This window comes from Gasterosteus aculeatus, chromosome 20, assembly GCF_964276395.1.
Source record: "Gasterosteus aculeatus chromosome 20, fGasAcu3.hap1.1, whole genome shotgun sequence".
In the NCBI taxonomy this organism is placed as follows: Eukaryota; Metazoa; Chordata; class Actinopteri; order Perciformes; family Gasterosteidae; genus Gasterosteus; species Gasterosteus aculeatus.
The window spans coordinates 3806989-3830454 of record NC_135707.1 but is presented as its reverse complement, the minus strand read 5'-3'; the positions used below and the strand labels follow the sequence as shown (position 1 = coordinate 3830454).

The following is a 23466-nucleotide window of genomic DNA, read 5'->3' as shown; positions in this document are numbered from 1 at the left end:
TCCACAGACCAAGACGGACGGGCACAAATAGACCTTTTAGCCTTTTTGATCCACGTTGAGGTCTCAGCTGTTGCCTCCTCTAATGAGAGCCCAGCTAACACGGAGGGCGCAAATATGGGTTTAAGAATTATTGGCACGACATAAAGAGAGAGTCGTAAAAGCAACAAGTGTCGAGCTCCTTCAATTTCCAGAGAGTCGGCAATCTGTGCTTGACCCTCGTCTGGAAATATGAATTAGGCGGCAGCAGTGAGAGGCGCGTCTCCTGGAGACGGCTAATTCCCTGAAAAGCAAACCAGACGAAGCAGCGCGTGACGGATCGGAAAAATCCTGAGTGTTTGCTGTCAGCTTGTGTTTTTGAATAGGGCTTTGAATTTAGAGTGCATGATATGGGGGGAGGGGGGGAGGGGGGTTCTCTCTCTGTGATTAGAATAAATACCACTCAGTCAGGGAAGCACATTTAAAGAGATTATATCACAGTAATTATGAATTACTTTGTTCAGCTACTGGTGATTCGTGGATGATTTTCTGAATGACATGGGACACTGAAACCAAAAGTGAATGACCCGAATGTGCTGATGGTGCAAGAATCCAGCGCACGCACACACACACACACACACACACACACACACAACAAAAAATGTAATAAAGAGACAATGTTACCTATTTCTAAAACACCTTTTAATGATTCATGTACCTGATTTATTGACTCAAAGAGCTTTTAATGGTGACTTGTGACGCAACAACAAAACCTCTTGAGGATGAGGAATCGCTTGTGAGCTTTTTTCATTTTGGCACCAAGCGCCCAGAGAGGAAGGAGACTCTGATTGATGGGCGGCATCGAGCGAAACGTATCGTACAGCTTGGATGAACGGATCGCCGGAGGCGTGAAGGCTACCGAGGACTATTCTAATCGACGTGCGCACCCTTCACGTGCTGTTCATTGTGTCCCTGTTTCTATTCTCATGCTAGGTGTAAAGACTTTAGGATGCTGGAGTTAGCGTGCAATGCTAGAGGAAGCTAATGGAATATCCCAGTGGAATTCATCCTCTGGGGAGCATGCAAACCCAATGTTAAAGGGAGAAGCCATGTCAATTGCCACTTATTTTACCATAGTTTATTTTTTTATGTAACCAGTGTAAGTAAACTAAAGACCTGAGTTAACAAACATTGGAAGTTTAATTTTCTTTCTTTCTGTGGCTTGTAATTCTCAAGCCGCTGGTCGGACAGTAAAACAATGGCTACACAGGGAACCCAGAAACACTGGTTGAATAGAGATCAGATCGATAACTGAAGGTCTACGAGATTGGAACCAAAGTAACTTAACTTAACAACAGCTAATCTAAACAACCTTCACTAACCAAAGCTCAGAGGACACGCCTGTGATTCAGAGATGAGACGCTCGGCGCACGGCTCTCCGTTGGCTTTGTTCTGTTGTTTTGTCCCGCCGGGACTTTGTTGTCCTCAAGGCTCATTCCACTGCCTCTAATGAACCTGCTGAACACTGTCTGGTTAGTTCAACCTCACTTTACGTTCTTGCAGAGTTCTCTTAACCCTTTTAACCCCCCATTATGCAAATACTTAGTTTAATCTGTGCTGAACAGCGAGGCATCGGGATTCACCCGGAGGCAGCGCTGACGAAAATCAGGTCACAGTCTTTGGAATTGAATCTCTCAAATCATTGGGTTCAATAACAGCATTACTTTTTTTTATTCATTTGTGATCTGAATAGATATTAAATGATCTTTTCAGTCTACGTTTAGAATCAAAAGGTTCAAAGTTGATCCAATCTGCGTGGATGAATGCAAGAATCTAAACCCGGTGCTCTCTTATGAACCCACCGCAGGACAGGACAAACAATTCTCTTCTGGAATAATCTGGTTTGGATTGAAGGCTGAAGGCATAGTTAAAGTGGGGAGAGGTCAAACAGATGTCACTTTTTTAAGCTGTTGTTCTTTTATTAATCCAAGCCGCTTCAATCCAACCTTCACCTGCTCTGGACCTGCTGGGCCTCCCGGGGGGGCGACCAAACATCTTCTTCACAAACCATCAATCAATGGAGCACAGCAAACATATATTGGCTTCATTTACACTATTTTGTCAATGCTAGACATTTTTCAAAGAAAATATGAGCATTTTTGTAATTTTCTGCTGAAGAATCTGCATTTTGGGAAAAATATTTGCCTCCTTGGAAGGAGTTAAATGATCAGTTTGCCTCTCCAATTTGTCGAATATGTTATGTATGTTAAATGGTCAATTAGCTTGTCTTAGCACGATGACTGGAAGGTTGACATTGTACAAAAATCAGCACCTCCAAAGCTCACAAATTATGTCGATAGTTTAACATGTTAAACAACACGTTCTCATCCCAGCGCATTGACACTTGGTTGGGCGCCTCTGCGTCAATTTCTCTGCTTTTAAATTTCACTGGCAGCATGGCAATTACTTTGATGACCAATTGATTTAAAGCAACAGGTTGGGCTTATTTTCTCCACGAGTGGGCAGTATTGATTCATTAAATTCAAGGCCAAAAAACAGAAAAACCTTCCTAATTTACCCTCGAGAAAAGATCTGAGCTCCGAATGAAAAAGACAAAACGGTCTAATCTGTCGGAATCAAAACGAGCCCGTAAAACCTCTCTGGTGTCTGCAGGCTTTAATCCCTAAACTGGTCAGTCAAACGTGCACACAGTTCAGATCAGGATTGAGCCTCTCAGTAGCTTGGCAGGCGAGAAGAAACTGAATGATGTTTTTTAATGCTCAAACATAATTCATGTCATCAGCCTTCTTGTTGCGTAATCTGTACCAGAGGGACTGTAGTGGATCGGGCTGCATATAGAAAATGGGATGTCGTGTTTTTTTTCGGCAGTGATGCAAGATTACTTCTTGCTATTACAGGACCAACTTGGTTGTGTGATAGCAATGCGTCCCGTGATGGGCTGAGTCAGCGGGTTGATCACATGACGGGAGAAGAGGATCCTGGGAGCTGAGCTGTTTCCAAGTTCGTGGTCGAGGTTCGTCCAAATAGGAAACAGATGCGGCCTCACAGAGGCGAGGGAGCGGGGAATTAGGCTCAGATTTCCTCTCAGTGTGCACGTGCTTTACATGGCCACGATACGTTGTTTTTTTGCCCATATTCAGAAAAAACAATAGCCCCCCTCAACTGTTTGCATGGCTCACAGAATATTCCACTAATATTTCCGTTAAAACTCCCCACGAAAAACACCCCCTTTATTTAACTCTTACAGCTCCGTCTAATAAATGATAAAATTTCCCTTCTTTTCAAACTGCATGCTGCTCCCGTTACGCTCCTGTTTTAGCAAGTTTTGCAAAATGTGTTTTTCTCCATGTATTTATTTTTGGGCTCGTCCAAAGGACCGGAATAACGACGGCATAGCTCACGTGTCTTGATCGAAAAATGCCACTCGTAGTTTAATGTTGAATTTGAAATTCAAATTTAGAAAATTGTCATAATCCGAATCATGGAGAAATAACTAGTCAGTCGGTGAGGTCTTCTGAGAAGAAAATCAATCACAGCTCGTAGACAAACGGCTGCACACATCAGAGCATTTGGATCATAGAAATGTATTCTCCACACAGATGTTAAACAGTGCAGATAAAAACTGGCCGCTCGGTAAGCATCTTAGTCAGGAGTATTGGATTATAAATCTATCTCCGCCTGCAGCCACCTTCATCATCCACCCTGCCCCCCCCCCCATACATTTACACGCAGGTCCTGACCTGCTACCGCTTCCCTCGGCGCTGAGAGGGGGGCTGGGCGCCTCGATGATGGATCAATTGTGACACTATCGTCCGCGAGTCTCATTACCTAAAGTGGCCATGGAGGAACCTGGAGGAAGAGTCTTAAAGGAGCTCAAATGCTCTCTGATCTATCGATCAGATGGTGAAGTGCGAGTTATGAGGAGGCGGCAGCAGCTTGGCTGTCGTGCGCTTAACACACCGGAGATCTTAACCGAGGAAGAAGAAGAAGGAGCGCGGCAGCAGAGAGGCTCGATGACCTTGAGGGGCGCTGAAGCAGCTAACGCAAAAGATGAATCGCTGCATTTACATGACTCATACATTCGAGTTGTTGGGGGCATTTACGAGCTTTTGTTGTTTTTTGGTCTTTTCTTTTTAGGTGTGTCATCACTTTTACATATACGAGAGATTGTATACATTTTGGAGGGAAAATGATTGAACCAAAAAGGTGCAGCGAGCGCCGATGTATTGATTGATTGATTGCACACAAACCACATCTGGCCAGATGTTAGCCCTTAGATGTTAGCCAAACGGTTTCTCTGGCCGGGAGTGGCGGATGGGTGGCGATGACGCACTCAGTTGTGTTCTCCTCGGTGGTAAAGTGGTGATTGAGGAGTCGATGCCGAAACAACCAGACAGCAACATGTGAATTAAAAAAGGTGTCGTTCAGCAGAACCCGGAGAGGTCCATGAGCATCGACCACAACTGGACACCTGAAATGTTATGCAGTTTGCTGATGCGCGGATGCAGTCTGCATCTGTTAGCTGTTAGCTGATAGTTGTTAGCCAAACTGGCTGCAGAGGAGCCGCTGCTAAGAAAACACCCTCTCGGCTGTGTGTTGATTAACGGTCGTATAAAACGGGTACTGAATGTTTTTGGGGGAAAAATGTATTTCACGCAAACGAGGTCATGCATTCATCACTCGTCACCCAAAATACAATTGAGTTTGCTGCAGCGGATTGAGAGATCAGACAGGTGCTCTCTCACTCAGATGGTGGATTTAAGCACACGTGACTCCTGCCGGAGGAACTCAAAGCTGGACTAAAATGTTGACACAATGCCCCCCAAAGCCCATCACTCCCAGACTAGTGACGATTAGTCCGTAAAGTACAGCGTTCATCTGACTTCACACAGCAACATAATGAGGTCAGCCAAACTGAGAACACATCATACTGTTAATGAGCACAAAAAAGCACCTCAGGGCTCCTCGTTATCAAAGCAGCTTTAGTAGCAAAAACATAATCAGCACTAGAACTGAATCCCCTCCATCCGAACAGACGTTACGACACGAATGAGCAATCTGCTGCAGCCCTGTCTCATCGGACATATGAGGTACACGGGACCTTCTTATATTTAGACAAGTGACTGCGTGTGCTAGACTACTGTGTGACTATAGGAGTCACACGACATGTTCATATATACCCGCAGACACGTTAAACTGTTGACTAACGGCTTGAGGAAGTGGACCGAGAACAAAGCGACACAGCAGAAAAATAATGGGAAGAATCGTGGGAAGTTTATTTGAAGAAGCACTTGGGATCATGTCGTTTATACATTACTGATGTCAAAACATCTGCTCTTCTTTCTAAATACGCAACACGTGTGAAGGGCATTTCTGTGTGAATCACGGTTTTTCAGTAAGATTCAGGGGCCCGTTTGGTGTCAATGTGGAGGTTTCAGCTAAGGATACAAGAGGGATTTGTCTTAAAAATTAAAAAGCCTTTTCAAAATGAAGGTATCGAAATCTGGGCTTATAAAATTTAAGTGGATCCCTCTGAGATGTAGAAAAATGATTATGTAGCATCAAATGGAAATACTATTTCATACAGTGTCATGCTACTAGCAAATAAACTGCAGGCTTTAAAACGACCTCCCCAGTGTCCTCTTGTAGAGGAACAGTGTGACACAAGTCAACATGGTAAAAACTTCTATCCTGTGGAAAAACCCTGAAAAACAGTCGACTTTGTGTTGTCGATTCACTCTCTTTCATTTCGTTTTAATCCCGCAGAACTAAGCACATGTCCACATTCCACAATGGTCTGATGAATAAAGGGATGTTTTGGGGTTTTCAAAAGAAGGGAAAATATGTGGTTCGGGACACCATCTTTGCTCCTTTCTCAAGCCGTGTCCCAGAATGCAGCTGGGAGTTTTCAGACGCCGCTGCGTAATCCGACACCTGACATCATCTGTTGAAGGGATCTTCTATTTGAGTGAAACCAGATGTAATTCCCCTGCCAGGAAAAGGAAAAAGAAGAAAAGAAACTCCTCCCCTGAGCTGGAGCTGCCATTGCACTTCCTCAAAATCCAGCCCATATAAACGCACACAGGGACGTAGTTTGGCTGTAGAGGAACACGGTGCCGCACTCGGGAAAACTTCACCAAACTGACCTTCGGACTCAAGGTACATTCTACTTGTTTCACTTTGAGTTTGGTGCATTGCTTCTGTTGAACAGGGCAAGTTTAACGTGTGAAGGCATCCGTGTTGTCTCGCACTAAAATGAAACCAGCTTAAAGTGATTTTTAAAGGGCCAGTAAACCTTCATGGGGAGATTCTCTGATGATAGTCATTCCAGATTAACTGTAAATGATTTAAATAGATCATCAAACCCGACCATTTAAATAATGGTAGTACCGTCCAATCACCCAGTAGAGTGAAGCCAGACTGAAGACAGTCACAAAGATGGGTTTGGTTTGTTAAAACACCAACAGGTTGGTGGCATTTACTGGAACGCAGCCGACTGGAGGCAGGATGTAAAAAAACAAAAGAGGAATAGGGAGGAGCTGGAGTTGAAAAAGCAAACCAAAGAAACTAATGATTCGCTCACTTGAGTCGTACTCTGCTGTGTGTTACTTGTCTGTCTGCTATGAAGCTGCTGGACAACATTCACCATTTTCAAGTTGAAGCTTGTGACCAAAACAAACGTAAAAGGGAAATAAAGTTGTCTGTTGTCAGCCAGTGACCTTTGGAGAGGATGTGTTTTCTCCAACGCGGCAGCAGAAGCATCACGCCCTTTGTCTCTGGCGGCACACGAGTTGAATGTCGCGTGACAGCGAAACCTTTGCTGCCCGTGTAACATGAGGATTTTCCCTCGCCGTTCCCCCAGAATGCTGCGGTGCGTGTGCATGTTGCTGCTGGCGGCCTCGGCCCTGAGCCACCTGGATCAGGTCTCTCTGGACGCCCAATGGGAAGATTGGAAGATCACCAACCAGAAGGAATACAACGGCCTGGTAAGTCTCTGCCCTTCTGCAAGCTCGCATGTGAGGCTTAAAACCAGATAAAAAAAGGCTTTTACATCGTAAACAAACTACAGCATCTTAAACCACCACCTCCTCCGAGGTTCCCCTCCGTAACGGCAATGCTGTTGATCTTCTCCATTGAAGAAGACGTTGCACAATTTGATACTCAACAGTGAAAACATCGTAAACAAATGCTGCAAGCCTCCTCAGAGTTGACTCTTCATATTTTAATAAGAGCCCAAAGTCTGATCGTAAAATGAGATAAAGAAACTTCCCAATGAAGTTGCAAAACCTGCAATGACGATACCGCTGCAGCTCTGTTGAGGCAACACCGAAATACTTTTAGTTTTGACCCTGGGACTTTATTTTTTCACCGGAAATAATTCAGACGGCTCGTCGTTGCTTGAGGTCTACTACTAATTTGTTTCTCCCATAACTTTGTTGCACAATTGATGGCAGGATAACTTCCCTTGGCGTCTTGCACAGGTGATTCAGATGTGCAAGACGCCAAGACGCCAAGCATACCGAGTGCAGGAGTCTGAAGCCAGAAACCAGGCTCTGCATCCTGATGATTTAGATTTACAAAACAAGTAAATGCAATGCAATGATCCAACTGGAATCTTAACCGGATGCGTGTCTAAATATAAGCCTGCAAATGTTGGTTCAGGTTTTAGTTGCTATGGCGATATCAGAGCAGAAAGCAGCTCTCTTGGTACTCAGTCTGGTTTGAGTTTGGTGACGATGCCACGTCATTAATTTCAAACAATTCAAGCGAAACCTCCTCAATGTTAAAACACGACTCGGGGCTGACGAGACGTGCAGACGTTGTCCTCAAGACACTGCAGCTACTTCTCCTCTACAGGTCAGCGTCATTTAAGGAATCAAATAGGCTCTGCGCTGAGGGAAATCAATGTTGACTGGAAATAAGAAGGATAAGATAAGAAATAAGATTAAAACACTGGTTGCTCTACTTCCTGGTTTTGGCCCGAGGTAAAAAAAGGCCGATGCAGACAGAGACCAGAGAAGCAAAAGTAAAGCAGGACATTCACAGTCGCTTTGTCTCTCTCGTCCTCAACCAGTGATTCAGGCGAGTTCATTTCCACGAGGCTGTTGAGCAATTTCTATCCAGCTGACATTTTGTAGTTTGAGTGGATTCTGATTAGGTTTAAACAAGCAAACAAAGATTCTAATCAGGATTATTAACCGTATTCTTCCATACAGAAATTAGTTTTCACTTGATGTTAACTGTCATTTTTATATTCAGTGAGGAGACTCAATATATTAACATTCCCAGACATACTTATATATAAGACATATATATATGTATATATAGACATTATATTATATTATATATAGACAAAACTTGGCTTAGTTGGCGTTAAATCCACGCCGACCACCGACTCACGTCTCACATCTGCCTCTTCACCTCTGGCTAGAGGTCACCCCTCCACAGCTGTGGAGCGTGTGGATTTAATCTACAGTGCTGCTTGTGCCTGGGTTCATGTACAGTTTGTGTGCTTCTTGTATTGTTTACATCCCTATCTCTGTTCACATGCTTGCATTTATTAGAATGCGTGTGTTAATGTGGTCATTGTGTGCTGTATTGTTCTCTCTGTCTCTCTCGCTGTGATTTCTATCAGTATTTCTTCAACGGTTCCTCTCATTCAACCCCTCCTTGAACTGACAGCACTAAAATAGAACCAAAGTCTCCGTGCATCATTTGCATTTTCCATTACTGAAATGGATCAAGATAAAAATAATCATTATAGTTATGCTAATGGTTGTCAAGACCACCAATACAAGGATGTTTTTTAGGTCACCGACCAAACAATCCTCTGTATCTCAGTCCCAAACAGTCTCTTCAGCACATAAAAGACACACAAATAATGGATACAGCAACACGTCCTGCAGTTATAATGCTGCCTAAGTTGGAGGGAGAGATCGCTGTGTGAACGTGTGCTGGTTAAAATGACCTCATTAACGTAATGCCGCTGCAACACAGGCAAGCCTCCTTTGTTTGCTTATTAAACTTTTATTTGCCCAGATTAATTTCCCCGAGCCGTCAGGTCTTAAAACAGAAAGAGAGGAAGGAAATCAAAACATCCGGATAAAGAATCTCTGCATGTGTTGAAAATACTTGGTGCTCTAAAGCTTTTATCTCTACAAGAAATGCAGACTTTTATTGCATTGTCTCGTTTGCTTGTCTCAGGATGAAGAGGGCATTCGCAGGGCCATCTGGGAGAAGAACATGCTCATGATCGAAGCTCACAACCAGGAGGCGGCGCTGGGCATCCACTCCTACTCGCTGGGCATGAACCACCTGGGCGACATGGTGAGTCTGAGGCTCTCCCGCGTGCTGGAGGCCACGTTTCTGCTATTTGCCTCTTGCTACTGGGTGCCAAAAGGGGGAAGACGACAGACGGATGGCTTGCTCCTTTTCTGTCTTCCGTTCTGTTCTTTGAATCCCCAATGTGGTTTTTCGCATTTATCCTCTCAGAAGTCTATTTCCGGCTCCTCCCACTCACCTTCTCATGTCATCCACGTGAAAAACCCCAATCTAATTTACCGTCTACAGAGAACATGAACATTAACTGACAGCTAAATGCTACCGACAGAAACATTTGTCTTGCTTCTTTCCACAAAATTTAAGGACACAGTTTTGGTTTAATCACGTTGCAGTTACAATATTATCACTGGCTCAGCACAGCTGCTGTGGTGCAAACACCAGGAGGCCGTCTCAGGTAAATGAAGTAAAGAAATACCATCTGTCATCCCTCAGGATGTATTGATACAAACAATTGTTTTGAGCAAAGTTTTTTGGCGAATTAACACTAAGTGGGTTTGTGTCCTTGGATCAGCTGCAGGCACTGACGTGTACGTGTGTCACAGCGGGTCGTGACTCGCACACGGGTAGAAAGCAATATGCGTAAAAAAAACACACAGCCTCATTTAATGGTGAGAAGAACATGTAAATGCTTTTGTAGAAACAGGTGGCGGGAAGATAAAAGATGCTTTTCCACTTTCGTCTCGTACTTGTAGTGTGCAACGACAGAAAAAGGACCAGATGGTGTGTGTTCTTCTTCTGCTGGTGATCTCTTGGCTTGCATTCTGATTAAAGCACAGAGGAATTCTGATGATAATAATAACTAAGAGGATATTATGTAAATGATTTCTTCATATAAATAACAACAAGTTCCTTTATTTCTGCTTTTAACCTACTCTTTTGCATTTTGTGACTTTTTGACCTTTGAGCGGTGGGCCGACCTGTAACCTTCACCTTTCTTTCTATCAAGAATTTCCTCGTGAAGGCAGACCTTTCTAAATTAAATGATGTTATTAAATGTGCACATTGGGCTCTCTGAAAGAGGAAAGGTAGAAGACAGCAGTAAAAAAAAAAGACAGACGTGTGAACGTGGGTGTTTTCTGACATGTTACGAAAGTGAATGTGTATTAGACGCTTAATACTTTTCGCATTACTTCCTTTTCGAAGGACCTTTCTGGAACTCACATGATGATAATACCGCGTTCACAAGAAGTGTGTCAACAATTCCTCAGGGATGTTGAAAGTCAATGACAAATGCAGCTGTGCTCTGATTTCATGCAGCTCACAGCACTTTTTGATGAATGATTGTAGTCAGCTGAACCAGAAGGGAAATGGACGCCTGAATAGAAAGAATACCTCACTATAGACTTTCAAGACTGCTCTTGAATCATAATTGCAGCTCCGGATCTCTCCTCTTCCGTGCATTTTATCTACTAATTTCCTCGTGAACCTCTCTTTTCTGAACGAGAGCGTGGGAGACTTTCCTAAAACCCAGACGCCGTAAAGCTTTGACTGTGTCTCCGCTCACGTAGACTTCGGAGGAAGTGACCGAGAAGATGACCGGCCTGCTGGTGCCGGACAGCGAGCGCCGCTTCCCCATGGATCTGGACGACGGTGTGTCCGCGCTGCCCAAATCCATCGACTACCGCAAGAAGGGCATGGTGACTCCGGTGAAAAACCAGGTCAGAGGTCACCCAGCACACGTCTCGGTCATCACATGCACATAAACGCAATAAAACAATACTTTAGGGTCAGGATTTGTTTTTCATTTGTAGTTATTGTCATCATCTTAAATTCGTTCTTGTCAAATAAAAAGAGAGAGAGAGCTCATGGGTGAAGAAAAAACAGTTTGGTTCGGTGAAGGTCCGTCTGCTCGATGCCTCCACCTTCGAGACAAATGCAAAGCAGCTTCCAGAAGCTTTCGCATTACTGATTTAAGATTAAGATTTGTGGCTAATACATTTTAAACAGGTCTTGTCAGCTACCCCATTTGGGTACAAACGCCACTAAATGCGGACACAAGCTCCACCCACTGAGCCCAAAGGGCTGTTCCGCTGTTTTGAAATTAAGTTGATGCTAGTCAGTTGATGCTACTCAGGCTAGTCAGTGCTGGTCGGTTTATGCTAGTCAGGATGCTAGTCAGGTGATGCTAGTCAGGTGATGCCAGTCAGTTGATGCTAATAAGGCTAGTCAGTTGATGCTAATCAGGCTAGTCAGTTGATGCTAATAAGGCTAGTCAATTGATCCTAATCAGGCTAGTCAGTTGATGCTAGTCAGTTGATGCTAATCAGGCTAGTCAGTTGATGCTAATAAGGCTAGTCAATTGATCCTAATCAGGCTAGTCAGTTGATGCTAGTCAGTTGATGCTAATCAGGCTAGTCAGTTGATGCTAGTCAGGACAGAGATTGTGTCACAAAAAATTCCAACATGATCAAGAGATGATATCACAAGATCAATAGTTTCACTTCAGTGAGCACTGAAGGACACGAGACTGCACTGAACAATTCATGTTGCAGTTCATGAAGTATTTGTATTTGTATACCTGTAATATTCATAGTTTTCTCATTAACTGAAATAAGCTATTTGAATGTACAAGTTATTTTGGTTAATACATTTGAGAAAAGCTGAGGAAAATGTCTCGTGGCCGTTATAACGTAAAACATTCAAAGAAACCCATCGGCAGGAATAAGAGGTTGTTAGTGTGCGTTGCTGCAAACTAAGGGATGCTTTGGTATGTGTACAGACTGTAAAGCCCTCTGAGGCAAATTTGTAATTTGCGATTATGGGCTATACAAAATGAAATGACTACTTTGTTAATGTTAAAAAAAAGGTACTTGTGTTTAATGATAAAGTAACATCGTAACTGGCGTGAATGAATAAATGCAGCAGCATAGATTCACAATTCAGAGTATGTGGAAATATTGTACCTTGTTCAATTCATGCTCCAGAGAGTGAAACACAATCTGTTCTCACTTTTAATGGACGTTGGAAACACAAGAACCGGTTTGGTTATTACATGTAATTAATCATTTCGAGCGGCTAAGACGGCTGTATTTATGTAAGCAACGCTTGTGCGGATCAGGAAGTAGATGCTCTGAAATATGTTCAACATATTTGAACGAGAAGGCAGGTAGCAGCAGAACGATGGGACGTTATCCAATGAGTGATGTTACATATTTACACAGTTTTCTGAATTGATTGCTTAATTAATGCTGTTTTAGTTTATAGTTTATTTTTGTTTTATTGACTTGTGAAATTTTGCCAATTTTTTCCCACAAATACCTACTTAATTTGTTGTATATTTATTTACCCCAAATTAAGCTTCACTTGTCCAGGACTTTGTTTTAGCCTAAACAAGAACAGAAAGAAGATGACATCTTTAGTTAAAGCGTTCTTTTATTTATACTTGATTCCCAATTACATTTACCTTAAAGATCGTATTATACACATTTGATGATATCAAACGGTGTGCAGAATAAAAACAGACAACAATGCAAAATATTTCAAAGATATGAAAGTCAGATTGTTTTAGGAATTAGGACGTCGTCGCCCTCTGGTGGACGGCTTTCGAATCGCAGAACAGGAATTATTGAGCCGCTTGCTATTTCCCTTGAATGACGCAGCAGTCTGACTTCCCTCTTTGCGTAACTAACTCGTCTGCAGCTTTCTTCCTTGGGGAAGCGTGACAACTGACTCCCGGTTTGATATCTGGTTTGTTTGAATGTGCACATTTCTTCTCACCCCTCGCTGTAATAAAGCCTCTAACAGGGACCTGTTTGCATGTCGGATCATCACACTAAAACCACCTCGCTCTCCTGCCCTCCTGACAGGGCTCCTGTGGCTCCTGCTGGGCCTTCAGCTCCGCCGGGGCCCTCGAGGGCCAGTTGGCCAAGGCTACGGGGAAGCTGGTGGACCTCAGTCCTCAGAACCTGGTGGACTGCGTCACGGAGAACAGCGGCTGCGGAGGAGGGTACATGACCACCGCCTTCAAGTACGTCCAGGACAACGGCGGCATCGACTCGGAGGCGGCCTACCCGTACGTCGGCGAGGTAAGGAGAGCCCTGAAGGCCGCACACGTGCACATGTTTGTAACGATACTCCCCTCGGTTTGTGAAAGTGTGACAAACGATCACGTGGTCGACCACATTTCTCTTCCCTGTAATGTGTTACGTGTGATTATTGTGTGACATCCTGTTCCGAGACCACAACACACGAGTAGAACCAGTCGCAGGCTGTTCGCACTCTCACGCGCTTTGGCCTCAGCGCACACGAGTTGAGACACCTGTGCCGCACTGAAAAGCTTCATCTGGTCGGATGTGTGATGTGTCTTACTTTTACTTGAAGGATAATCCTGCTGTGAGTTTTTGAACTGTAGTTCCCATGATGCTTTGACAGGACGTAAAAAAGAGTCCAGCAGTATCAAGCATGTGAGAAACAAACTTCTTTTATTTGTATTATTTGTTTTGCAATAGTGTACAATGCTGATAAGCAAAAACAGGGAAAGGTTTCCTGTCTTATAGCCTCAGCAGCCAACACCTCTAAAGCTCAAAATATCTGTTTTTTTTTAAATAAATACTAGATCTGAAGTGTACAAAGGAATACGGACAGAGACCGGCTAGCTGTTCCCACCTGTTTCCAGTCTTTATGCTAAGCTAAGCTAAGTGGTCGCTAGCTACCTTCATATTGAACATAAAAGCATAGTGTTCAAATTTTACAATATTAGACACAAAATGATTTAACACAAATATGTGCCGAAAACAATATTGATGAAAAGGCATTTTGGATGTTCACTAACAACAATACACTCTCAACAGCAAAAAAAACTAACTTGAACAGCTTGCACGTTTTGCAGAAACCGCTGGTTTACCACAACGCACGCGCTAAAGGCACAAAGCGATGTTCTGCTCTTTGAGGTTGTCACACTCCACCCAATCTGGTGTCAATAAAAGCAAAATCAACCCTTTATTCCACTTTGACCTTTAAATCAGCAGCGATATTTGAATGAGGGGATGTTGCTTCTCAGAAAATATTTTGCAGAAACTCACACCGTCCTAAAGACCAACGACCGATTCCTCTTAGATGAACTTTTGGACGGAGGAGGAAGTACGACTTCTCGTAAAGAATTTGCATGCTGCCCATTGTTGGGACACCACTGACGCTCACGAGGCCGTGATCAGGCACGCGAAGCCACGTCAGCTGTGCATGTGTCACACGACAACTGACAATTGTTGTTATCGAGTTATTCAATGTTTCGCTTTGAATGGTTTCAAATGATTAGATAGAATCTTCCTGATGGAACATCATCATCACATCAGGTGTCTGTTTTTTTTTTTTATCACTCCTACATATGAAGCGTTGCTATTTAGGTCGGTAACAGGATGTTTCCTCCCCGCCTTTGTCCCTCAGGACCAGCCGTGCCGCTACAACTCATCGGGCATGGCCGTGCAGTGCAAAGGCTTCAAGGAGATCCCGGTGGGCAGCGAGCAGAAGCTGGCTCAGGCTCTGAGCAAAGTGGGGCCCGTCTCTGTGGGCATCGACGCCGGACTCGGCACCTTCCAGTTCTACCAGAGAGGTCAGTGAGGAGCTCACGGGGAATCCTCTGCTTCATCTTGTGGTATCAGGTAGTGGAGACGAAAAGAGATGTCCAGGAGGCTCAACTAATACGTATCCATATGTACTGACATGAAGGTAGATCTTTCTAAATTAAATGATGTTATTAAATGTACACCTTGGGCTCTCTGAACGAGGAAAGGTAGAAGACAGACGTGTGAACTTGGGTGTTTTCTCACATGTTACGAAAGTGAATGTGTATTAAACACTTAATACTTTTCGCAATACTTCCTTTTTGAAGAACCTTTCTGGAACTCACATGATGATAATACCGCGTTCACAAGAAGTGTGCCAACAATTCCTCAGGCAATGTTGAAATTGACAAAATGACAAATGCAGCTGTGCTCTGATTTCATGCAGCTCACAGCACTTTTTGATGAATGATTGTAGTCAGCTGAACCAGAAGGGAAATGGGCGGCTGCATTGAAAGAATACCTCGCTATAGACTTCCAAGACTGCTCTTGAATCGTAATTGCAGCTCAGGATCTCTCCTCGCTCACTCGTCCTCTTCGCCATCTTGCGTGCAGGTATCTACTACGACAGCAACTGCAACAAGGACGACATCAATCACGCCGTGCTGGCCGTGGGCTTCGGAGTGACCGCCAAGGGGAAGAAATTCTGGATCGTCAAGAACAGGTGAGGGAAACAACATCATCATCATCATCATCATCATCATCATCATCATCATCACCACTTGAGGGGCGTCGGGTGGAGGCTCTGATGCGTCTCTCTCTCTCTCCATCTCTCTCTTGTTTTGACAGCTGGGGCAAAGCCTGGGGACAGAAGGGCTACGTCATGATGGCACGTAACCGCGGCAACCTGTGCGGCATCGCCAACCTGGCCAGCTACCCCATTGTGTGAAGAGGACGACAGAAGGATGGGGGGCTTTGCTGAGACTACTACACACAGGAACGCACAACTACATAAGTTCAACACACCAAGCCCGTAGAAACAGTAGCCAAAGGTTTTATTTGGTCCCGCCGGTTTTTAAATCTGAGTTTCTTTTTACTTTTGAATCATTATCATGCATTAAGTGCAAAGCGTGAAGTCTTGGATTCCAAAGTCCTTTGCGGCGTGCGATGAGTTATTGTAAGCACTTTGAACCCCAGTGCAGACCTCCACCCTGGTCTGCTCCACGAACACCCGCCGTACCTCCAGGACAGGGTGTTAAACCAGAACACTGGTTGCTTTGGTGCCAAAGTATAAAAATTAAACTAAACTAACTGGCTCGGAGTTGGTCAATTACAGTTTATGTGGGAAGCAGAGTTTAAGAGTTTTAATTCACTGTGATGGGAAACATTGCTGGGCAATGGGAGCTCTTTCTTTCCACGCTGTGAGTTATTTAAACGTTTTACATTTTTATTCTTGATCATGTCGACTTTTTCTGTTCAGCATGTTTCTGATGATGAAACTGTAAATTGTAGTTTTCTATGAATAAAGGTTCCTTTTTGAAGTTAAACGCATCTTCTGAATTCCTCATAATTTGTTGTATGCAGAGAAGGAGCTGGTGTCTAGTTGAGTAAATAACATAAAGAAAATGATGACTAAAATAAATTAATATTCCGAACATACTTTAGAAGATATAAATATTAAAAATTTAAAGTGTAAAAATGTCCTCAAAAAACTATTCAAACGGTTGCAAATTATATTAGAAAACATGCATTGTAACCAAAATATTAAAACTTGGTGTGATTATCAAATCAAACCGTATAAAGTGGGATATCTCGACAAACATCTGGCAGACTGCCAGCGTGTTGACCTTTCATGAGGTCAAAACTACCTCTGGATCTGCACTCCAGAAGCGCAACAGACTACATCTCAACGCAGAATTCTAATGTTTAGACTCTTTTTATTTACAGAAGCAAATACCTTAGAAATACCATTTATACATATTCATTTGCACAAACGCAGGAATCTCCATTTTGTCCATCCCTCAGGCCGAATAGCTATTTGGCACACACGACATTTGATCATTTTATTTTATTAACATTAATTGCGGATTTTAAGCAATTTGATTGAACATTTAACCCTGTTAAATCTTGTATTTGTTCCATCCGATATATTTGCATGATGAGCTGTAATTCCCATCACAGCCTCTGGGAGTCGCTAGTGCAGACTTTTAGTATATGTGTGTATATATATATACATTTTTTGTTATGTGTTTTGACACTAAATGAGACAACGACCCCCCCCTTAGTTTGCAATTCAGCGTTATTCTCTAGTTTAATTCTGTGGCATCAGAGGTGCATCGTTGTAAGTTTATCTCCTCGGTGTCTGGTTCACTTTCTCTTCAGAGGCTTCGGGTTGAAATCGTCGCTTTCTGTTCGCGAGGAGGAAGAGCGGCCGCCGGTCACGTGACGCGTTTCCTCATAAATAGCGAGCAGGAAAACACGGCAGGTTGTTTAAAGCGGAGAAGCAGCGATGACGGCGACCGTTCAAGGCAAGTTAAAACACTTTTATATCAAGACTATTTTCTGTCTTTTGTATTTAAGTAAGTTAATCCGCTAATAAAACAAATCTCTGCCTCTGATTTGCTTTTACTTTCGTCTCTGTGGGGCTACGTGAGTTTCTTTCTTCGTGTGTTGATCAAAGTTGGAGGGAAGTAATATCCGCCATAACGTTGTTATACTGCGGGTTTATAAGGACTTTAAACATGTGTTGTACATTTACCCTCCGGTTCCTCCTTCAGCAGGAAAGCGCACATCGTTGTCTCTAAAACGCGTTCTGAGGGCAATAAAAGTGATTGTGGTGATTGTTCGGGACTTTTAAGGCTTAGATTTGGCTTCATTCTGTGTTTTTGTCACATGTGAGCTGTGTTATCGAGTCGGTCTCCAACAGGTGACTCTACAGGCATCTTGAACCTTTTTAGTTGTCAATCATCCTGCAGCACTTCCGGTAAACTTGAACCTAACCTGTAATTATTAATTGCTGATTCTCTTTCCTTTGCTCAGATTTCCTGCTTGTTCACGTGGTTTCGGTTCTGGTCTTCTGGTGGTTGCCTCACTCTGGGATTTATGTAAACGTCCGTAGCGTCTCAGTTTGAAGGAAGTGATGCTCGTCCCCGCCGCATCAGAAGCCCATCTCGAGCGCTCGCACAGTCTCAGGGAGGAATCATGTGACGCGTGGGTGATCAAAATACATACGCTGCAGACTAACCACAGACTCACCCGACCGCCGGATCAACGGCCACATGCAACGCTATGTTCATACACCGTGTTACTACCAAAGACGTGGCCTTTGTCTTTTTACTCACATGCTTGTATGGCAGGAGTTGAGGAGGGATACAAAAAATATATTCTGATGTCATTCAGTAAAAACAAAAAAGACTTTAGAGACGGCCTTCAAGCACAGTTCGTAGTTTCCATCTTATGACCTTTGCGTTCAATGGAAACTCTCGAGAGCATCGCGTCCTCCGACACGTTCGTGTGTGGTTTTCATGACTGCGTTTCAGCGCGACCGCTGCCCGGAGGTTCGGTTCTTCTCTACTGCACGCAGGTTAGACGTCATGTGACCCCCCCCTCACGCGACCTCTCACGCGGCCCCCTGTGTGTGTGTGCGTTTGACAGGCCTGATATTGGGGAGCCTGCTGCTCGTCTCGCTGTGCGTCGGGGCGGCGGCCATGTTCGACAGCCAGCTGGACGTCCACTGGGAGCTGTGGAAGAAGACGCACGAGAAAAAGTACCAAAACCAGGTGAGCAGTTAAAATAAAAAAGTGGGAGTGGGGCGGAGGGGGGGGGGGATCTGAATCTATTTAGAGCCGCAAATCCATACGTGAGACGTATGGTTAACGATATTTGACCCCTTGCACCCGCGCTCTTGTGTTGAGGGGGAGGACGTGCGCCGCAGGGAATTGTGGGAGAGGAACCTGAGGCTCATTAGCCTGCACAACCTGGAGGCCTCCATGGGGCTCCACACCTACGACCTGAGCATGAACTTCATGGGCGACCTGGTGAGACACTCTCGCTCTCCTGTTTCATCCTGCAGGCAGGGGGGGGGGGGGCGGAGGGGGGGGGGGGGGGGGGGGGGGTTTATGACTGTTTTTATCGGTTTATGATTAACGAGTACATTTATTATTCATGCAGCGTTTAGCGGAAGGTCAGACAGAGATACGGTGTGACTAGTTTGGACTTCCAATCATAAAACTTAATCGTTATAGTGAAGTGTAGTTCTGAATATATTTTTATGTTTGAAAGTAAATATGCTGCTGCTCTATATGCATATGAATACCAGACCACTGGGCCCCCAGTAGGGCCCAAAGGCTCTGAGTCAGCTAATAAATAAGCACAAACTTGAAGTAAGTATTAGGATCATTGTTGGTTGTTGATGAAATTAATAAATAAATAGGGGTCATATTGCAAGAAAAAACTTTTTCAGATTTGAAATCATAAACTCACAAGACAATTCACGTAAATATAAAGTCATGAATGTTTCAAATGAAACTTTGGAAGCATCTTCAAAGTCCTTAACTCAAAATTCGGATATTATAACCCTAACTGACAATAATGATAAATCCACTACTAATAATAACTATTAGATTATTATTACGGTTATTATAGGTTCTAGTAATATTGGTATCTAATAATATTAAGCATAGGTATCATTATAACGCCACATATAATAATTATAACAAAAACGCCAAGCATGGAGATTTAAATAGTATAATAATCATGCCGTTAGATGATGAATTTCTGTCCAATCTGGATAAAAAATCTTTTCATGAACTGATCCCAGCGCTGCTCTTACCTCCGTCCTCACAGACGCCAGAGGAGGTCCTGCAGTCTTACGCAACACTCAGTCCCCCCACCGACATCCAGAGGGCACCATCCGCCTTCGCTGGGGCGTCCGGCGCCGCCGTACCCGAGGCGCTGGACTGGAGACAGAAGGGCTGCGTCACCAGCGTCAAGATGCAGGTACAGAAAAGCCGGATTCCCATCGAGGACCTTTGCCGGCGCCGTTGCTTAAAACCGAGGCTGATTGTGTTGATTCGTCGCGCGAGGGCCTCCACCTTTGTAAAGGTTCTTTCGCCACTTTGGCTTCATGGAGGCGCAGAAGACGGTGACGTCACAGACGTGAATTATCACCACAAAGTCCACTTCAACGTGCAGCCATGTGCACTGCTGACACGGCTATTTAACTTATTTTGTTGTTATTTTGTGTCTCTTTTGGGTCATGTGTGTCTTTGTACTTATTTTGCGTCTCTTTTTGGGCATCTGTTTGTCACTGTGAGACTTTCCACAAGAACTCAATCATTTGTATTCTAATTTTGAAAGAAAAAGGGTGACATTTAGAAGTTGGCGAAGGCGTATTCTCAGAATTCTTTTTTTTTTTGGGGGGGACATTTCAAATGTATTTTGAAATTCTTTTCAGTTTTTAATGATATTTAATCTGATCAGTAATTGTGTGTAATCTGCCAAAAGTAGGATTTAAGAACCACTAAAGGTATAATACTTTTTATTTATCTACTTATAACTCAAGTATATGAATAACACTTACGTGATGAGGCCAATTGTTATTTCACAAAGCTTTATTAAAGCTTTAGTGTCAATTAGTAACTTCAGATCCTGATGTGAAACGTCAAAAATAAGAGAAGTGAGGTATTTAAAAAAAAGTTGAATTACAATGAAGTACTGAAGTATTCATTTTGCAATTCATCCTGTTTGTGCAACATGTAAAATATAATAAATCAACAGGACATTTCTCAGAGTCGGTTCTTTAACCTCTTAAACTCTGCTGGCTGCGTCTTTTACAAACTGGTGTTGTGTTGCCAAACATGGAAATGTGAAGCGTTTCAGCTGTAACTTGTGCAATAATAGAGAAGGAAATGAAATGTCAGCGTGTGAACAGCACCACAGTAACCCGCCCTCCTTTGAATCCAGGGTCCTTGCGGCTCCTGCTGGGCCTTCAGTGCCGTCGGGGCCCTGGAGGGCCAGTTGGCCAAGAAGACCGGGAAGCTGGTGGACCTCAGCCCCCAAAACCTGGTGGACTGTTCCGGAAAGTACGGAAACCACGGCTGCAACGGCGGCTTCATGGACAAAGCCTTCGAGTACGTCCACGACAACCAGGGCATCGACTCGGACGCGTCGTACCCGTACAAGGGACAGGTGAGTAACTGCTTTAATCCGGCCGCCCAAAGACTCATCGAGGGGATTCGGGAAAAACCCAATGTGGGATAAAAGGAATAAAAATAAAAATTGGAAACAAAAGGTCAGCTCAAATATACACACTTTGTATGCAGCTATAAATCCAATTTAATAATCCAGGACGTGGCGTTTATCACCCGTGTGACACACTGTTAAATCACAGGGAACTATAACGCCGCCCCGTGTAACAAGAGGGAAGAACATGGATACGCAGGAAAAGTAAATTCTCCAGCATCAGTTTCCCATCTTTAGTTGTTTGACTGTTGTCTCTCATCAGGGCCCAAAAATATATCGGGAAGTCAAGGACAGAGAGACGGGCTTGGTGTCCTCTTTTTAATGGAGGTTGTCCTCCAGTCTTCATCTGGTGTGGCTGTTTGTGTGGGAGGGGGGTGGTTGTGTTTCCGGCTCCAGTTCACCCCAAAAATACGTCAAATTTGTCTGTGTCATGTGAAATATCCTGTCAATGTTCTGCCTTTTGGACGCTGGACAACGTAAAAAAAACGAATTGCCGAGAAAATTGAGCTAAAGACCAACGTCGTCGTTTCAGGCCGCCGGGAGTCTTTCCCACCAGTTTTGTTTTAACTCCGGTTCGTCCTCTCGCTCCAGTTGCAGCAGTGCAGCTACGACGCCGCGCACCGCGCCGCCAACTGCTCCGGGCACAACTTCCTGCCGGAAGGAGACGAGGGGGCCCTGAAGGAGGCGCTCGCCACCATCGGACCCATTTCAGTGGCGATTGACGCCACGCGGCCCCGATTCGCCTTCTACAAGAGCGGTACGTCACACATCCCCCGCTCTCTACTCGCGTGACTTTGACTTAATATATTTCAAAATACATGAGGAATGTTCCTGAATTATAATGAATGTAAAAAATGATTCAGGAGTGTACGATGACGCCAGCTGCACCCAGAAGGTGAACCACGGCGTGTTGGCCGTGGGCTACGGCGCGCTGAACGGAGAGGACTTCTGGCTGGTGAAGAACAGGTAGGACCACCCCCCCTCCCACCACCCTCCCCCCGAACTGGTTCCCTGCGTGCTGAGGGGGGGACTGGAAGTTCCTGAGCATTAACACAGCACAGCAGGTTTGGCCGTTTTGCTGACACAACCTTAGTGGTTGACCTGAAAGCCCCATAAACATCTTCCTCTCAGGCAACATCAGCGCAGACTGCGAGGTCAGTCGGAATCTAAACGCTTTGCTCTTAATCGACAAGAAGGAAGTTTCTATGTATCGCACATGAATCATTTTCTCGTTTTTGGTGCAGGTGTTCAAACGGGGAGATTTGTCCTTTAATTCAAAGATTAAGTGACATTATTATATTTTCAAAAAGAGTGGATTGTTTTTATAACTGTCCCATCTCTTGCTAAAGGGAACTATTTAGCAGAATTACGCTTTTTTAAAATAATATCAAATTTTATTTTACCAATAAAACTTTACTGCGTTTTTTAGCTTGCGATCAGCCTCAAATCATACAATGCTAATTGTCAAGCTAATGCTAAATATAACACTGAAAATAGTGAATGCTAAGCTATTAGCATGAGGTGCTAATGACGCACGGGAGTGGCTCATCACCGATTCACACTTGTATGTGTGTGTGCTCTTTTAATCCAGCTGGGGAGACCGATTTGGAGATGGGGGCTACATCCGGATGGCCCGCAACAAGAAGAACCAGTGTGGCATCGCTCTGTGGGGCTGCTACCCCACCATGTAGACGGAACCGAGCTCCATCTACTCTCTTCCATGAATACAGTACATTTACACGTTGACTCCACATTGATTAAATCATTTTTAAATCATCTACGTTTTGTTTTCAAAACTCTTTTTAATGCACCTTTTTTTTAAGACGAAAAGCCGAATATGGTAAATCTGTAAATCTTAGTTATTGGTGGCGCAGGAAGTAGAGAGGGTGCGCCGGGAAGCGCAAGGTTGGTGGTTTGAACCCTCGCTCCCCTGTGTCCCTGAGCGAGACACCTAACCCCGAATTGCTCTCTGGGCAAAATGCAAAAACCATGTGTTAAATTTGCAATGTAAGTCACTTTGGATAAAAGCATCAGCCAAATGACCTGTAATGTTTCTTTGCAACCGTCTTGATGTATGTGTTTGTTTTGAATCTTTAATAAAGGGACATTTATACACTTTAATCTCCACCTTTTTGGTACTTTTTCAAAACTCCAGTTGTAAAAGGAAATGCTATTCATTCAGTTTGAAGGGTTGGCTGGTGGGCGGGGCTTACTGGAAGTAGCTCGCTGCCTTGGAGAAGTCTGGTCTGGAGGCGTGCACGCTTGCGTCTTGCAACATGAACATTGCGAGTTTTCGGTTCCTGAAAGTCAACTGCGACGTTTTGTTCTTCAGCGCTCCGTCGTGCTTTGCTCTTGTGTCAGTTCTGATTGCAAAAGAAACCCCAAG

The 23466-nt window shown here is 44.0% G+C and overlaps 2 protein-coding genes across 3 annotated transcripts; both read left to right on the top strand.

Annotated features, from left to right (window-relative positions):
• The first annotated feature begins 5851 nt into the window (after nucleotides 1-5851).
• On the top strand, nucleotides 5852-16388 carry ctsk (cathepsin K). Its single transcript, XM_040165046.2, has 8 exons — nucleotides 5852-6156; nucleotides 6860-6983; nucleotides 9202-9324; nucleotides 10848-10997; nucleotides 13146-13364; nucleotides 14722-14887; nucleotides 15453-15561; nucleotides 15687-16388. Exons 2-8 carry the CDS (start codon nucleotides 6861-6863, stop codon nucleotides 15784-15786), a joined length of 990 nt encoding a protein of 329 aa, XP_040020980.1. The 5' UTR covers nucleotides 5852-6156; nucleotide 6860; the 3' UTR covers nucleotides 15787-16388.
• A 645-nt stretch (nucleotides 16389-17033) lies between these two features.
• ctss2.1 (cathepsin S, ortholog2, tandem duplicate 1) lies at nucleotides 17034-23201 on the top strand. Of its 2 annotated transcripts, none has more exons than XM_040165045.2 (8): nucleotides 17034-17365; nucleotides 18492-18616; nucleotides 18752-18874; nucleotides 19683-19835; nucleotides 20802-21026; nucleotides 21672-21837; nucleotides 21944-22046; nucleotides 22672-23201. In XM_040165045.2, the coding sequence occupies exons 1-8, from the start codon at nucleotides 17347-17349 to the stop codon at nucleotides 22769-22771; spliced, it is 1014 nt and encodes a 337-aa protein (XP_040020979.2). In that variant the 5' UTR covers nucleotides 17034-17346; the 3' UTR covers nucleotides 22772-23201. The 2 variants fall into 2 exon arrangements, with proteins under 2 accessions (XP_040020979.2, XP_077950661.1); XM_078094535.1 differs by lacking the exon at nucleotides 17034-17365 and adding an exon at nucleotides 17875-18047.
• Nucleotides 23202-23466: the final 265 nt, after the last annotated feature.

What these genes read in the sequence shown, in the direction of transcription:
- ctsk (XM_040165046.2), top strand. Translation starts at nt 6,861, where the DNA reads ATGCTGCGGTGCGTGTGCATGTTGCTGCTGGCGGCCTCGGCCCTGAGC. An exon ending in CCTACCCGTACGTCGGCGAG is followed by an intron (nt 13,365 to 14,721) that starts GTAAGGAGAGCC and finishes TTTGTCCCTCAG; the next exon opens with GACCAGCCGTGCCGCTACAA. An exon ending in CTTCCAGTTCTACCAGAGAG is followed by an intron (nt 14,888 to 15,452) that starts GTCAGTGAGGAG and finishes TCTTGCGTGCAG; the next exon opens with GTATCTACTACGACAGCAAC.
- ctss2.1 (XM_040165045.2), top strand. An exon ending in TGAACTTCATGGGCGACCTG is followed by an intron (nt 18,875 to 19,682) that starts GTGAGACACTCT and finishes CCGTCCTCACAG; the next exon opens with ACGCCAGAGGAGGTCCTGCA. An exon ending in TCACCAGCGTCAAGATGCAG is followed by an intron (nt 19,836 to 20,801) that starts GTACAGAAAAGC and finishes CTTTGAATCCAG; the next exon opens with GGTCCTTGCGGCTCCTGCTG.